The sequence below is a fragment of the Amia ocellicauda genome, chromosome 20 (genome assembly GCF_036373705.1).
Source record: "Amia ocellicauda isolate fAmiCal2 chromosome 20, fAmiCal2.hap1, whole genome shotgun sequence".
Classification (NCBI taxonomy): domain Eukaryota; kingdom Metazoa; phylum Chordata; class Actinopteri; order Amiiformes; family Amiidae; genus Amia; species Amia ocellicauda.
Genome location: NC_089869.1, coordinates 4504778 through 4520247, shown reverse-complemented (window position 1 = coordinate 4520247; position 15470 = coordinate 4504778). Strand labels below are relative to the sequence as shown.

The window sequence follows — 15470 nt, the reverse complement described above, 5'->3', positions numbered from 1 at the left end:
AACAATCAGCACAAAAAAAATGTTTTGAGTTTGAGTGGAAAAAAGAACCAAAGTGCACATACACCGTGTTTTATCTTTATGTGTGCAAACCAGACCAGTTATTCCATGCTCTATCACCTTTCATGACTCCAAAACAAACTTGAGACGATAATGTATTATTTTGTCTTTCAGCCCCTCAACAGGACAATTCTTCTCAGTGTGTCTGGGCAGAGCGTCTGGAGGATTGCAGAGACATGTAAGATAAAGCATTTCATTTTAGCTTCAATGGCCAAGTAAAAAAGAAGGGAAATAAATACTCAATGAAACACTTCCAGCAAAATGATCCTGATTCTACTAAAACCAGCACAGTCTACTTTAACATCACATATATTACCAATGTAACAGTGTAAAGTTTATTCCACACAGGTGACCCTTGCCATAAAAATAAAGCCAAGACGTTACCTTGACAACACCCCCTCGGTCAAAAGGTCACAGGTTATTGCATTTTTATTTTTATTTTAAAGTGTTGCAAATTGCCTTTCCAAGTGTCAAAGTAATGCAGTGTCTAACTCATATGAAAGGAAAAGCTGGGCAGACTCAGCAATTACTGACCACAGCAGAGAACTCAACAAAGGACTGAGGGAAAGAATGTTGTTTCTGGGTCTCTTTGAATAGGGAATCTGGAAGAAGCTGGGAAACGGCAGGTATTGTTATTCGAAAGGCAGATTTTTGGTGCTTTCTTTCTCTACGCTGATTGAAGGGTTACAGGTAGTTGTGAATTGTCGCCATTTGCTTGAGATTTTTAGGCCTAGTACATATAGACACGCACACACAAATACACGCATCTGTGAGTGAATGTGTGTTAGGAGGCTTGGAGTGTTAAAGACTTCAAAGTCTACTACAAAGTACCTACTTTAGATGCTGGCTCTGTATTGATCACACTAAGCTTTTTTCTTATTTTTTTGGTTACCACCCTCAAAAAGCAAAATGTTAAAACAATACAAATAATCTACCTTTGGAATATCACTTGCAGAATACTATTTGGATCATTTTAAAGTTTAATAGGCATTATTACAGTGTATTTTATTATTATTATTATTATTATTATTATTATTTTAAAATGTATTGTTGTGAGTTGGTCAGATACCTTAGTAAAACAACAGATCAAGCACCCACTGAAATTAAAATTAGATCCACGCATTAAACTAACTGCTCCTTTCTTGCCCTCTGCATGAGACAGGGACGACTGTTGCATGGAAATCAATAAAATTAACTTTTTACTGGATCCAGGAGACCCAACTCCCCGCCTCTTTTAACTTCTAGAACATCCTGAACAATCAGTAACCAGGAACTGATGCAGTTCTCAGTCACATTGGTGCTCAGTACACATTCCATGCCTCTAGAACAATTTGAATCTCATTCTACCAAGTGCAGCAATACGCATTGGCTAATGGGGTAGCTAACTCCTGGTAGTCTCATGCCTCTTTTCCCACTTTCCAGAAATAAATGATGTAGACTTTCTGAACTCACCCCCATTCCTGCACTTTAGCTCTAAAGTGAGAGGCAACATTTAATTGGATGCTATGAATGTGCAGCCTGCTTTGAAAGATTGTTCTGTGACAGATCAATATCTAACTGTGGAAGAGGTATATTAAGCAAATTGCATTCCGCAGCATTTCTGACATTTTTAAATGGGTGTGAGACCATAGGAATCAGCCAGCAACAGTCAGACTTATGGTATTGAGAAACTACAGCCACAACCCAAGGGAAGCATGAATTGTTCACCTCAGTGGATTGGAAGCAAGCCATTATTAGTACTAATGGCTTTTCACTAGAGAGTTGTGCCACCTTGTAACAGCGTGTAACACAACACAGGCCTGTTACACTTGTCAGTCCTTACAGGGTTTTCACAAGGGTGCTTTTCCAGGGAGTACTTTCCCTGAGACTGTACTTTGCATGACATCTAATTTCAGAGATATGCCAAACTACTAATGTATAGGCTTACTTTTGGTGATTTGCTTTTCATTGACCTGTTGTGAAGGTGAAAAGGGCAAACCCCTTCCCAGAACTCCCAACAGTTCACCAGACTTTGTATTAGAGTAACCCACATGGCTCTATAAACATGGGAGACTTGCAGCACTTCAGTTTACTGAATCAACCGCAAAACCAAATATATTTAATCATTCATATAATTCCTACTTCCTATTCAATTACACATATAAAATGTAATGCAATACATTTGTATTGTTGTGCTGATAACTTTTCCTACTAATCCTAATAATAGCATGAGTTTTAGCACTCCCAGCATCAGTCAGCAGTTCAGGTCTAAACAGCACTGTGACTATAGTAGGAACATGTAGTAGTGCATGTGAAACATGAAGAAAAAGTTTCCAGAAAAACAAAAACAGTAAGACAATGTTTTAAAATTAGTTAATTATCTGTTTTGGAAGACATCATGTTTTCAATCAAAAATATAATTTAAATAAGGGAGAACTTTGAAATTCATTACAATATTCTCTCTAGGTTGAATAAAATTGTATTTGATCAATGAGATATCTATACCTCCTGCACCTTCCTGGTTTAATGGGAAAAATAAAAACTGACGTGCACTGGGAATATGGTGTACTGATTTTTTTCAATCCCAAAGCTACTGTCCACTTGTCGTCCTAATTCCACTACATGATGTTTCTGCAACTTGCACTTTAATCAATTAATGTAGCGGAAATCCTATATGTAAACTATAGAACAGGCTGTAGCAAGAGCCTGTGTATAGTATTAAAGTCACCAGCCAATGCACATGGCTTGAGCTCCCTCTAGTGTAACCCTGCATGTTTCATTTATAGGATTTTATTTAAAAAATCTTTAAGTCTGAAAACAGTTAAGCTTAGATGTTTTTTGAACTTGTATATTTTCTTCTATATTTTACGTATATGAAAAAACAACTGTTTGACATTTGTTAAAAAGCTGAACATATCCCTTCCACAGGCTCTTATATATCACCAGCCAACAAAACAGATGAAGAAAACAAAGCTTCTCTCAATAATTCACCTTGGCTAAAACAGGACCTATGCATGATGTTTACAGTAGTTAAAGATACAGTAGATAAGCACCTCTGAACTGAGATCAACTGAAAGCATGCTCTCTCTTGGTCGTTTGGAAACAAACACTTGAAAATGACAAAAAGTCAGATTCCCAGTCTTTAGATTTTAACCACAGATGTTGAGGTCCAAATGGTTTACTAGCTCTAGAAGTACGTCTAACACCATGTACCCTTGTAATGGTGACACATGCATGCACGGCAGCATATACACAGCCTTTCTAACCTCAACCTGCTTCACACTGGTCTGTTAAGCAGGGACTTCAGCGAAAGAGATCAAGCAAGGGTTGTTAAAGACATTTACAAGTTGACAACAAAGTAACAGAGCGGGAGGTGTGAGATTCGACAGCTACGTGCTGCCATGTTCGCCAATGGAAGGAGGAGTGGCAGCCCCGCTCTAGGGGGAAAAATATAATATATTTATATATATACCACCAGCTTCTGAGGCGCAAATAAAGGCATTTCATTTTATTTGTATTTTATTGTGCCAATCGGTTCCCATGCTAATCACCACATCCAGCTGGGGGGGGGGCTTTTGAAATGGAAGCAGTGGGAAGCAGCTTTCTGCTTGTTTACCTCCTTGTGAGGTTTAGAGGTTAGAACTAATGAAAGCCTAATTATAAAAGGGGGTGGGGGTAGTGGTGGTGGTTGCACAGTGTTTAAAAGGGTGGGAGAATTCAGCAGTCAGGGCGACAGGTAGTTGTCAAGACCGTTAACCCCTGGGCTTAATGTAATTGAAGGTGCACTATTACTACGTTAATAGGCAGATGCAGAAATAACCGCATTTAAACCAGCCAGTGGGAGTAGAATACATGGTTTAACATGGTTAATGAATGCATAGACCTTGCAATCTCCACCTTGGTGTAGAGAATGAAACTTCCATCTTGTGGATTAATTAACATGGTTCATAGTGCCCTTCTTCACTTTTGTGATATTAAAATGATCAAATTAAAAACCACTTCCCTTGCCCAACTTGCCCTATCACCTCTGAAAGACTGAAAATGTATTCCATTAGGCCCTATCTCTCCTTTACTCTGTGGTACCTTACTCTCATTCTGCACGAACTACAGCTGGACTCATGTTCTTACTGGTTCAATAGGCTGCAGCTATTTTTAAGTGTAGTAGTCAGAATTCTATTTTTTAAAATGTATTATTAATTAACAGGAGATAAACACTGACATCACTGCATTAACCACTGCAAACAACACAAAATATATAAGATGGGTGAATACTTACATCTTGATACAAACATCTTGTATTTGTTCTTTTCAGTGAGGTGCAACTGGACTTAATTTAGCAATGGGTGCCGACTTAAATGTTAAAGCCCTTAAAGCCAACCTTACAAACTGGATGGAAGAAATGGAGGCATATGATCACCCTATCCAAATGGCAGTAAAGCAAGAATGTACATTCACGAAATCCAGGTCTTTGACGCTCTCTGGTGGCCGTTATCCCCGGTTTTTGACAACTGTGGCACTAGGGTGGAAATCAAAATACACACTGGCACAACATGACAATTTCGCGCATATACTGTTTATGCAGAACTCAATTCTGAGGCAGAAATGAAGCAATGTGATATAAAAGACAAGACACCTGCTGAGATATTCTGGAAGCAGTAGTTTAAATTGTGAAATCAATATTTTTATGGAAATTATTTTAAATACTATTCAAGGCATCTTATGAATGTTTCACTTGGAAAGGTTCTAATCAAAATGCATTGTGTAAGTTCATGTACAGTACTCTGTGTAATGACCATTTGTTTGAACAGTTCCGCTTTTTAAAACTCCCTCTTGAGACATCGCGATTTCTGAGTGGTAGCTTGCTTGAACTAATTTCCGCGTTCTTGTAGCGCAGATTTTCGCAGTGCTGCGCAGATGTGCAGGAAGCCACCGATCCCATTGGTGGAGCAGCGCACAATTGCGCAAATCTGCGCTACACGAAGGCGACTGGGCATTTACTGCACCTGGCTCTTCTGTAAGAGAAGACTCCAATAGACGGTAATAATACTCGCGGTAATAATGTAATAATGTGAACGATCGAGCTGGGATCGACTTTGCAAAAGTTGTTTTTTAAAGTAAAAGGTAAGTTTAAAAACAACAACAACTCACAGGGGGAAGGGGGTTTACCAAATGTGGGGATGCAGAGTTTCACTTCAAGTTCAAGTCGATTTGCAGAAAGTAACATGTCGTTAACTTTCGCTTTTGGTATGTTGTTGTTGTTTTATACATAAATACGTACTATTATATTTAAACTTTCCCTTTCGTGTTGAGTTAGTGGAGAATATACATTTTTTCAGTTGTTATTAACGTAGCAGGATTTATCATTTCAAAATATGTCATCATGGGTGACAAACTACAGTATAGGCTACTGTTTTAGAATAGGTCTATTCATGTGTAGGCCTACGTCATCCCCTTTCCTCTCTTTACATGTAGTTATATACGATAAATAACATGTTTCTTTAAATAATGATGGAAGTCTTATACTTTTTGCTTTTTTTATCGATTTATTTTTACGTAATGAGTAACTAAGTAACTCAAGTTTGGGCACAGCTTAAAATAATGATCTTAGCCTAATTATATCGAAACACTAATCAAAGTAGTTTGTAGCAGAAACAGCCTTTATATTCAATTGATTATCATTTTAAATTATGCATTTTTAAGGGTGTGCAATGTTATAATACAGTGCTGTTATTTCTGCAAAATTTTACAGGTGTTCATTTTATATATATATATATATATATATATATATATATATATATATATATATATATATATATATATATATATATATACACACACACACACACACCGATCAGCCATAACATTATGACCACTGACAGGTGAAGTGAATAACACTGATAATCTCATTATCAGGGCACCTGCTAGTGGGTGGGATATATTAGGCAGCAAGTGAACATTTTGTCCTCAAAGTTGATGTGTTAGAAGCAGGAAAAATGGGCAAACGTAAGGATCTGAGCGACTTTGACAAGGGCCAAATTGTGATGGCTAGACGACTGGGTCAGAGCATCTCCAAAACTGCAGCTCTTGTGGGGTGTTCCCGGTCTGCAGTGGTCAGTACCTATCAAAAGTGGTCCAAGGAAGGAAAAGCGGTGAACCGGCAACAGGGTCATGGGCGGCCAAAGCTCATTGATGCATGTGGGGAGTGAAGGCTGCCCCGTGTGGTCCGATCCAACAGATGAGCTACTGTAGCTCAAATTGCTGAAAAAGTTAATGCTGGTTCTGATAGAAAGGTGTCAGAACACACAGTGCATCTCAGTTTGTTGCGTATGGGGCTGCGTAGCCACAGACCAGTCAGGGTGCCCATGCTGAGCCCTGTCCACTGCCGAAAGCGCCTACAATGGGCACGTGAGCATCAGAACTGTACCATGGAGCAATGGCAGAAGGTGGCCTGGTCTGATGAATCAGGAGTTCAAGGTGTTGACTTGGTGTCCAAATTTCCCAGATCTCAATCCAGTCGAGCATCTGTGGGATGTGCTGGCCAAACAAGTCCGATCCATGGGGTCCCACCTCGCAACTTACAGGAATTAAAGGATCTGCTGCTAACATCATGGTGCCAGATACCACAGCACACCTTCAGAGGTCTAGTGGAGTCCATTTCTTGACGTGTCAGGGCTGTTTTGGCGGCAAAAGGGGGACCTACACAATATTAGGCAGGTGGTCATAATGTTATGGCTGATCGGTGTATATATATATATATATATATATACACTCACCTAAAGGATTATTAGGAACACCATACTAATACTGTGTTTGACCCCCTTTCGCCTTCAGAACTGCCTTAATTCTACGTGGCATTGATTCAACAAGGTGCTGAAAGCATTCTTTTGAAATGTTGGCCCATATTGATAGGATAGCATCTTGCAGTTGATGGAGATTTGTGGGATGTACATCCAGGGCACGAAGCTCCCGTTCCACCACATCCCAAAGATGCTCTATTGGGTTGAGATCTGGTGACTGTGGGGGCCAGTTTAGTACAGTGATCTCATTGTCATGTTCAAGAAACCAATTTGAAATGATTCAACCTTTGTGACATGGTGCATTATCCTGCTGGAAGTAGCCATCAGAGGATGGGTACATGGTGGTCATAAAGGGATGGACATGGTCAGAAACAATGCTCAGGTAGGCCGTGGCATTTAAACGATGCCCAACTGGCACTAAGGGGCCTAAAGTGTGCCAAGAAAACATCCCCCACACCATTACACCACCACCACCAGCCTGCACAGTGGTAACAAGGCATGATGGATCCATGTTCTCATTCTGTTTACGCCAAATTCTGACTCTACCATCTGAATGTCTCAACAGAAATCGAGACTCATCAGACCAGGCAACATTTTTCCAGTCTTCAACTGTCCAATTTTGGTGAGCTTGTGCAAATTGTAGCCTCTTTTTCCTATTTGTAGTGGAGATGAGTGGTACCCGGTGGGGTCTTCTGCTGTTGTAGCCCATCTGCCTCAAGGTTGTACGTGTTGTGGCTTCACAAATGCTTTGCTGCATACCTCGGTTGTAACGAGTGGTTATTTCAGTCAAAGTTGCTCTTCTATCAGCTTGAATCAGTCGGCCCATTCTCCTCTGACCTCTAGCATCAACAAGGCATTTTCGCCCACAGGACTGCCGCATACTGGATGTTTTTCCCTTTTCACACCATTCTTTGTAAACCCTAGAAATGGTTGTGCGTGAAAATCCCAGTAACTGAGCAGATTGTGAAATACTCAGACCGGCCCGTCTGGCACCAACAACCATGCCACGCTCAAAATTGCTTAAATCACCTTTCTTTCCCATTCAGACATTCAGTTTGGAGTTCAGGAGATTGTCTTGACCAGGACCACACCCCTAAATGCATTGAAGAAACTGCCATGTGATTGGTTGATTAGCTAATTGCATTAATGAGAAATTGAACAGGTGTTCCTAATAATCCTTTAGGTGAGTGTATATATATATATATATATATATATATATATATTAGTTCATCTTCATGTTTATATTAAAATACTAAAATAGTTTAAAATGTTTTGTGTTTGATACAGAGGAAGAGGGACCAAGAGATCAAAATGAATGGCAACATCACAGATGCTAAGTCTCCAATCACCACGGAAAGTGCAAGAGATGTCACTGCAGCTCTATTGCCTTCAGGAAGTTCTCAAAGCCATCCCCACATTGGAATAGTGTCCATTACTAAAACCAACTGTCAACCAGAACCAGACCTTAGCGTGGAGCAAGCATCTGGTGATAATGAATATTGTAGAACTGGGCCCAGGCTAAGTAATCTGAGTGACAATCTCAATTATCCTGCCAAAGTATGGGACCTTGGAAACAAAGGGATCTTTGAGACCGAGCTGAAACCAGAAACCCGTGAAGGGCTTCTGGTCACTGCAACTCATTTTCCTCCGAAGTCAGGAGAGACTGAAGAAGAATGGAATGACAAGCTATACCCTACACATGGAAATGAAGTACCTTCAATTGTGGGGACCTTCAACTCTCCAACTGAGATGATACAGTCAGCCGTCAGCTATTCATCTGGCAATCTTTACAAGTGTGAAGGCATGAAACTAACGTATTCCACGAAGAATGAAGCAAGAAAGAAGGATGCTTATGTGCCAAACTGTGAATACAAGACCAGCGGTGGTAGTATCACTCCAAACGAGGAAGAAGAAAGCACTGAAATCATTCAGAATCATGACCTGGCACCAGAAGAAACTACGCCAGATGAAAGAAGAGAGATAGATTCCTCTCCAACTGTACATGCTGTTGCTGGAAGTTCAACAGTTGAAACTTCCCATGAAGATTCCTCTGCAGATGTTCAATTTAAAGCAGAAAGCCCAGTTGTTTGTGAATCCTCCAGTATTTGGGGATTTCATTCAGACACAGATATGTCAACTAACTCTCCTGAAGATTCAGCAGCCAACGAACAACCTGAAAGAACAGATGAGGAGGCTGAAGAAGAAGATGGAGCAGAAGAGGTGGCCAACCACAGAGGAGATGCTTTGATGTCTGAAAATGAGAAAACTAGGAGTGATGAAGAACATGGCCAACCCATGGCTCAAAGCCTTGAAGGAACAAGTGCTAACTCAAGACATGCGATTAGTGCGAACCAGAAGCAGTCTGTTTCTGATACCTTCATCAAGCCGTCAGTCGAGGAGAAGAACGGGAGTCTTCAGAGGGAATACACGCACAGGTTTCTCGATTCTCTGAGGGAAGCATATCTACACACATATTCAAAGCACTACTTCTATTTGATGGATTCTGGACTGGTTCTCTCCAAGGCCAAGTCTGAGAAGTTTGATAATAAAGTCTTGGTCACTATGGTAAGTTGAATTGTTTAAAACGTACGTGAAATGCAAAATCATATAATACTTTCTTCAATCTTCCATGTGTATTTAGAAAATATGGCCCTGGCCCCATGTTGTTGTTTCTTCCCCCCTCATTAAGAGAGATGGTGTGAAGCTGGCCCTGACCCCATCCACATGCAGTGACTACAGGTACCAGAATAAGGGTAACTTCTGCATCATCCAAAAGCTGAATTCTTGCTGGTATAGGGGCATTGACCTGGGAACTAAGGAGAAGTTCCTCATTAAACAGGTATGGAAATGTGCATATATATTTGCAACACTAATTTACTTAAATGTAAATGTTTCCAATAAATACAAGAAAACGTTTGAACTGTTTATTGAATGATCACTTTTAGAGTTAAAGTACTGATTAAAAGGTAAAATTACTTTTAAAAATGTATATAATGTATATCAGAAAAAAGCATACAGTGCATCCGGAAAGTATTCACAGCGCTTCACTTTTTCCACATTTTGTTATGTTACAGCCTTATTCCAAAATTGATTCAATTCATTATTTTCCTCAAAATTCAACAAACAATACCCCATAATGACAACATGAAAGAATTTTGTTTGAAATCTTTGCAAATTTATTAAAAATAAAAAACAAAAAAGCACATGTACATAAGTATTCACAGCATTTGCCATGACACTCAAAATTGAGCTCAGGTGCATCCTGTTTCCACTGATCATCCTTGAGATGTTTCTACAACTTGATTGGAGTCCACCTGTGGTAAATTCAGTTGATTGGACATGATTTGGAAAGGCACACACCTGTCTATAGAAGGTCCCACAGTTAACAGTGCATGTCAGAGCACAAACCAAGCCATGAAGTCCAAGGAATTGTCTGTAGACGTCCGAGACAGGATTGTATCGAGGCACAGATCTGGGGAAGGGTACAGAATTTTTTTTGCAGCACTGAAGGTCCCAATGAACACAGTGGCCTCCATCATCCGTAAATGGAAGAAGTTTGGAACCACCAGGACTCTTCCTAGAGCTGGCCGCTCGGCCAAACTGAGCGATCGGGGGAGAAGGGCCTTAGCCAGGGAGGTAACCAAGAACCCGCTGGTCACTCTGACAGAGCTCCAGCATGTCTCTGTGGAGAGAAGAGAACCTTCCAGAAGAACAACCATCTCTGCAGCACTCCACCAATCAGGCCTGTATGGTAGAGTGACCAGACGGAAGCCACTCCTCCGTAAAAGGCACATGACGGCCCGCCTGGAGTTTGCCAAAAGGCACCTGAAGGACTCTCGGACCATGAGAAACAAAATTCTCTGGTCTGATGAAACAAAGATTGAACTCTTTGGCCTGAATGGCAAGCGTCATGTCTGGAGGAAACCAGGCACCGCTCATCACCTGGCCAATACCATCCCTACAGTGAAGCATGGTGGTGGCCGCATCATGCTGTGGGGATGTTTTTCAGCGGCAGGGACTGGGAGACTAGTCAGGATCGAGGGAAAGATGAATGCAGCAATGTACAGAGACATCCTTGATGAAAACCTGCTCCAGAGCGCTCTGGACCTCAGACTGGGGCGAAGGTTCATCTTCCAACAGGACAACGACCCTAAGCACACAGCCAAGATAACAAAGGAGTGGCTACAGGACCACTCTGTGAATGTCCTTGAGTGGCCCAGCCAGAGCCCAGACTTGAACCTGATTGAACATCTCTGGAGAGATCTGAAAATGGCTGTACACCGACGCTCCCCATCCAACCTGATGGAGCTTGAGATGTCCTGCAAAGAAGAATGGGAGGAACTGCCCAAAAATAGGTGTGCCAAGCTTGTAGCATCATACTCAAAAAGACTTGAGGCTGTAATTGGTGCCAAAGGTGCTTCAACAAAGTATTGAGCAAAGGCTGTGAGTACTTCTGTACATGTGCTTTTTTGTTTTTATTTTTAATAAATTTGCTAAGATTACAAACAAACTTCTTTCAAGTTGTCATTATGGGGTATTGTTTGTAGAATTTTGAGGAAAATAATGAATTTAATCCATTTTGGAATAAGGCTGTAACATAACAAAATGTGGAATAAGTGAAGTGCTGTGAATACTTTCCGGATGCACTGTAAGTCTACTAGAATAGTGTGTAATGCTGCTTTAGAATTAGGGATTCTGATTTGCAGCTGATTTTTGTTTGCAAATTCGGGTTCATTATTATTATTTTTTTATTCTATAGAATTTTTAAATGGGGAAAAAAAAATAAAAGAATTTGGGTGAAATGGCATTTGAGTACCGAAAATTATGTTTGGGGGTAGAAATTGGGTTAAATCAGAGGCCCTGATTACAATCCAAGCTTTTTTTTGTAATCTGGCAGAGCCTAAACCAGGAAGCAAATCTCATACATTAAGAGATAGCAGTAGAATAGAGGGCTGAAATTCAAATAGTTTGTCATTACTATTGCAGATATGGGCTTGGATATATCCATCTATTGCCCATATGCCAAAAAATCTTACAAAACTATAAAACTAATCACATCCATAAATTTAAAAATAATTGTGCTGGAAGAAAAGGAACAGCAACTGCTCTTTGCTTTCTTATTTAACGTTATTGGCTATATTAATCTTTTTTCCTTCCATTTGCACAGTACAACCCCCAAAACTGCAATTTCATAATCATGATAAATTAAGATTCCTAATACTTTCCTTATAGAACAGTAGGGTGCTTTTTTTTAGTTGCACACGGCTGCAGTGAACAAGTTATTGCTATAATTACTTCTGTAAAATATTTACTCATGAATATTAAGGACAGTCATTAGCATGCTAACGCCCTGTCATCCTGGTTTTTATTTGCCTCATTATTTTCTCAATTCACTGGAGCCCTATCAACTGTAAAGGGAACTGCAGCTTCAGACTAAGGGAAGCAGTGTGAACTATCTGGTGATTTACACTTCACACTTATTAACTGGGCTGGTGAACAGGTAGCTAATGAGACACATTTAACTTTCAGATTTATAGCATCAGATCAAAAACTCATCCTGGTTCGAAACCAGGTCAGCCCTCTGACATGTCAGGCCCCTGTTGCTGCACGAACTGAACACAGGTCCAACTGCAGTAATATGTTGTATTCAACTTCATAGGGACAAACCCAGTTTAACTGTAATGTCTTTATTTAACCGTATTTTTTACCTTTTATCTTTAGTGTGGTTTGATTTCAGATTTCATTTTGTCCAGGTTTATAACATCTGCATTCCTGATATAACAGCAAGCTATAACTTAAAAATATGATGTGTATTTAGAATATTTTTTGTGAATTATACACTCCGGATATAACACGGTTAAGCAAAAATGGTTTGGAAAGTCGAAACACAAAGCTTGAACAGCATTTTTAAAGTTTAATGGCATAAAAAACACTCGTCTGCAAGTCTTAAAGTTATAACTTTAGATTAAAATCTGTTGATTACTTTACCTTTTCTATTTAAAAACTCTCAGCTCCATAATTTTTTCAATCTATTTAGTAGTTAACAGTTCATATTACTTAATCTACGTATAACAGTTAGCTATGTAACAAAGTGGCCCATGCTCCTATTTGCTATAATACCAAAATATACCAAAATACCAATACCAAAAAATATTGTATTGAACTAGCACTAACTAATACTGGATTGTAAGTTCTCTGAACTATTTAAAAAAAAATAGCAGGCCATATGTATATAAACATACATAAACACACACACATCACATATATAATTAGGTGATTAACAAACAATGAGATTCACAACTGACCTTCAGACTGAAGCCTTGTCACCCCACATCATCTTTCCACGTAGGTCGAAGTGGTGAACAACTGGAGAAAGATTTTGCAGAACTTCCTGTTTCTTCCAAGCAGCCCCTTCATTCTGCTGCCATATGCAGTAATGACAGACAGGAATGGATTCATCTACTTCCTAATGCAAGACCAAGACATTAAAGGTCAATATCCGTAATATCCCTCAATTGCAAAAAAGTATAACCTTTATAACGCTATAACAGGAAGGGTGGCCTCCACATGTTCAAGTAACCCACTGTACATTTTACAGGGTAAACAATGTGCTATCCATGTTTCAAAGTTTACAAAATCAAACACATAAGACACAGCAGGCTTAGCATAACAATAAAACCATACGTTTGTCAAAGAAAGGTGTATATCCCCTAAAGATCAGTGAAGACCCATGGGCTCAGATATGTTTAATGAAGCTCCAGAGGGTTTAAATCAATACATTAAGATAATGGTAACTCTAATGGAAACATCTGGGGATTAAACACTTAATTACATTTGTTCTCTCTGTTGTCTTATTTCTAGGCATAAACTAGCCTTAAAAATAAACTGCTTACTTGAAAACAAATATTGTTTTGAACCTTATCTTTATTAAACTACCCTTTAAGCTACATTTAAAAAATGGTTTAGAGATGTATATCTTTACCAATATATAAATGTAACAGACAGTTTGTATTATGTTCAGACTTTGGAATGCAGCTTAAAGAAATCTTGAACAGAGCAGACGTATATGAGGTTTGGCTCCAGTTTGTGAAGTTCTGCAAGAGGAACCAGCTCCAACCCCACAATTTTAGTTCATGCACCCTCTCTACACCCCAGGTACGTCACTAACCACCCACAGGTAACACGCACAGGGTGTTCAGAATATGACATAACTGTCTGCCTTTCCAGACAGCCTCTCTGGGCGGACTGCCAATCATTTTTGGTAAACCTGATACAGGAAGCAAATGAAGGAATCCATAAACTGGAAAACCAAATGGACTCAAATGGACTAAATATAATGTAGAAAAAGTGAATTGATGAGTGTGTACATTGGAGTCTGGCAGACGTGTTTATTAGTTTTATAGACAAAAAGAAAAAATAGCAAACAGTTACAGTAATTTATATAGATTGCTCATCTTGTCAACAGGGCGTATACTTTGACCCAACAACCCTTGGAAATATGGAGGACCTCTGTTCCTTCAAAAAGAGTGTGATATCAGCCATCACTGAGGAACCCTGGGTAACAACACCGCCAGAAATGTGCTGAATTTATTGCATTCACAGGTCTTATTGAATGTTTGTCGTTCTTTGTAGAGAAAAAGAACACGTGTTCCTCCAAAGCTTCTAAGATCACCTTCCTCTTTTCCTCCTTGTAAGTTACAAAACTAGTCTGCTGACACATTAATATAAACTTTAAAAAGGCACTAGATATAGGCTAATCCTTGCATGCACAACAGTGTTAGAATTGCACAGGGATGAGGTGGGGATTTAAAATATTGAAAACTTTACATAGATACACTGTCACTTGCACTTTCTAGTAACATTTAAAAAATGTTGTAACCTATAATAAGATGAGGATGCAACTATCTCAAAGCTCCCTGGCTTTTCCATTCTGGGGTTCTGGGAGGCTGAAATTAAGATCTCACATTTAAGCGTCTGTTTTCATTGATGTAACCGTTAAATCGAATGAAAAACGGATGACACTGATTCATGAAGGAGCTTATAGGAGTAGTTTTGAATTTGCATTTTGTTTGTTACTTCACCACTTTCTTGTTGTGTATCCCCTGGTATGTCTTCCCATCTGTTGCTTCTGCTTAGAATAATATTTGTAATGCCAACTCATTATTCCCACAAATAAATATACTAAAGATACTTCAACAAGCTGGTTAAAGATCTTACTTTCTCCAGTGATTTCATAGCTAGAGTAAGGTATGTTTGTGTATAACCTATTCTCTTCCCAGCAATTAGCTTCGAAAATTCATTTTATGAACAGTTTGTATTGATTTATTACTGCTACAATAAATACAATATTTAGTCAGTTTTAGGGCAAATTATGTGAAAAAAAAAGATCCTGTCTTACAAACTGTAACTAAGAATAAACACATATTTTAATGTTATTTATCTGAACCTGCATCTTTGTGCTTACTCTCAGGGGATTGCTGCGCTGGACAGAGACAGAGTGTGTAGCGAGTTGTGTGAGGCTGTGGAAGAAGAGATTGGAGAAGGGTAGTACAAGCTTCAAGAACAAACCCTGACCACTCATGGCTTATGTCTCTACACCAAAGTGTGTAAATGAATTTAATAAAGCATTAAACTACT

At 39.3% G+C, this 15470-nt stretch overlaps 1 protein-coding gene and 1 long non-coding RNA gene across 4 annotated transcripts in view; one reads left to right on the top strand and one right to left on the bottom strand.

The window, feature by feature from the left end:
* The window catches only part of LOC136716037 (uncharacterized), a 47077-nt gene extending 33850 nt beyond the window's left edge, over positions 1–13227 (bottom strand). The window contains exon 1 of the long non-coding RNA XR_010805110.1: positions 13139–13227. This is a non-coding gene — a long non-coding RNA (uncharacterized LOC136716037). The remainder of the gene's footprint in view (positions 1–13138) is intronic.
* LOC136716035 (uncharacterized) lies at positions 4987–15470 on the top strand. 3 transcript variants are annotated; one of them, XM_066693506.1, is made up of 8 exons: positions 4987–5073; positions 8121–9398; positions 9523–9672; positions 13183–13324; positions 13855–13988; positions 14299–14391; positions 14466–14523; positions 15304–15470. In XM_066693506.1, the coding sequence occupies exons 2-8, from the start codon at positions 8145–8147 to the stop codon at positions 15336–15338; spliced, it is 1866 nt and encodes a 621-aa protein (XP_066549603.1). In that variant the 5' UTR covers positions 4987–5073; positions 8121–8144; the 3' UTR covers positions 15339–15470. The 3 variants fall into 3 exon arrangements, with proteins under 3 accessions (XP_066549603.1, XP_066549602.1, XP_066549604.1); XM_066693505.1 differs by having other exon boundaries at positions 5009–5157; XM_066693507.1 differs by lacking the exon at positions 14466–14523 and having other exon boundaries at positions 5010–5157.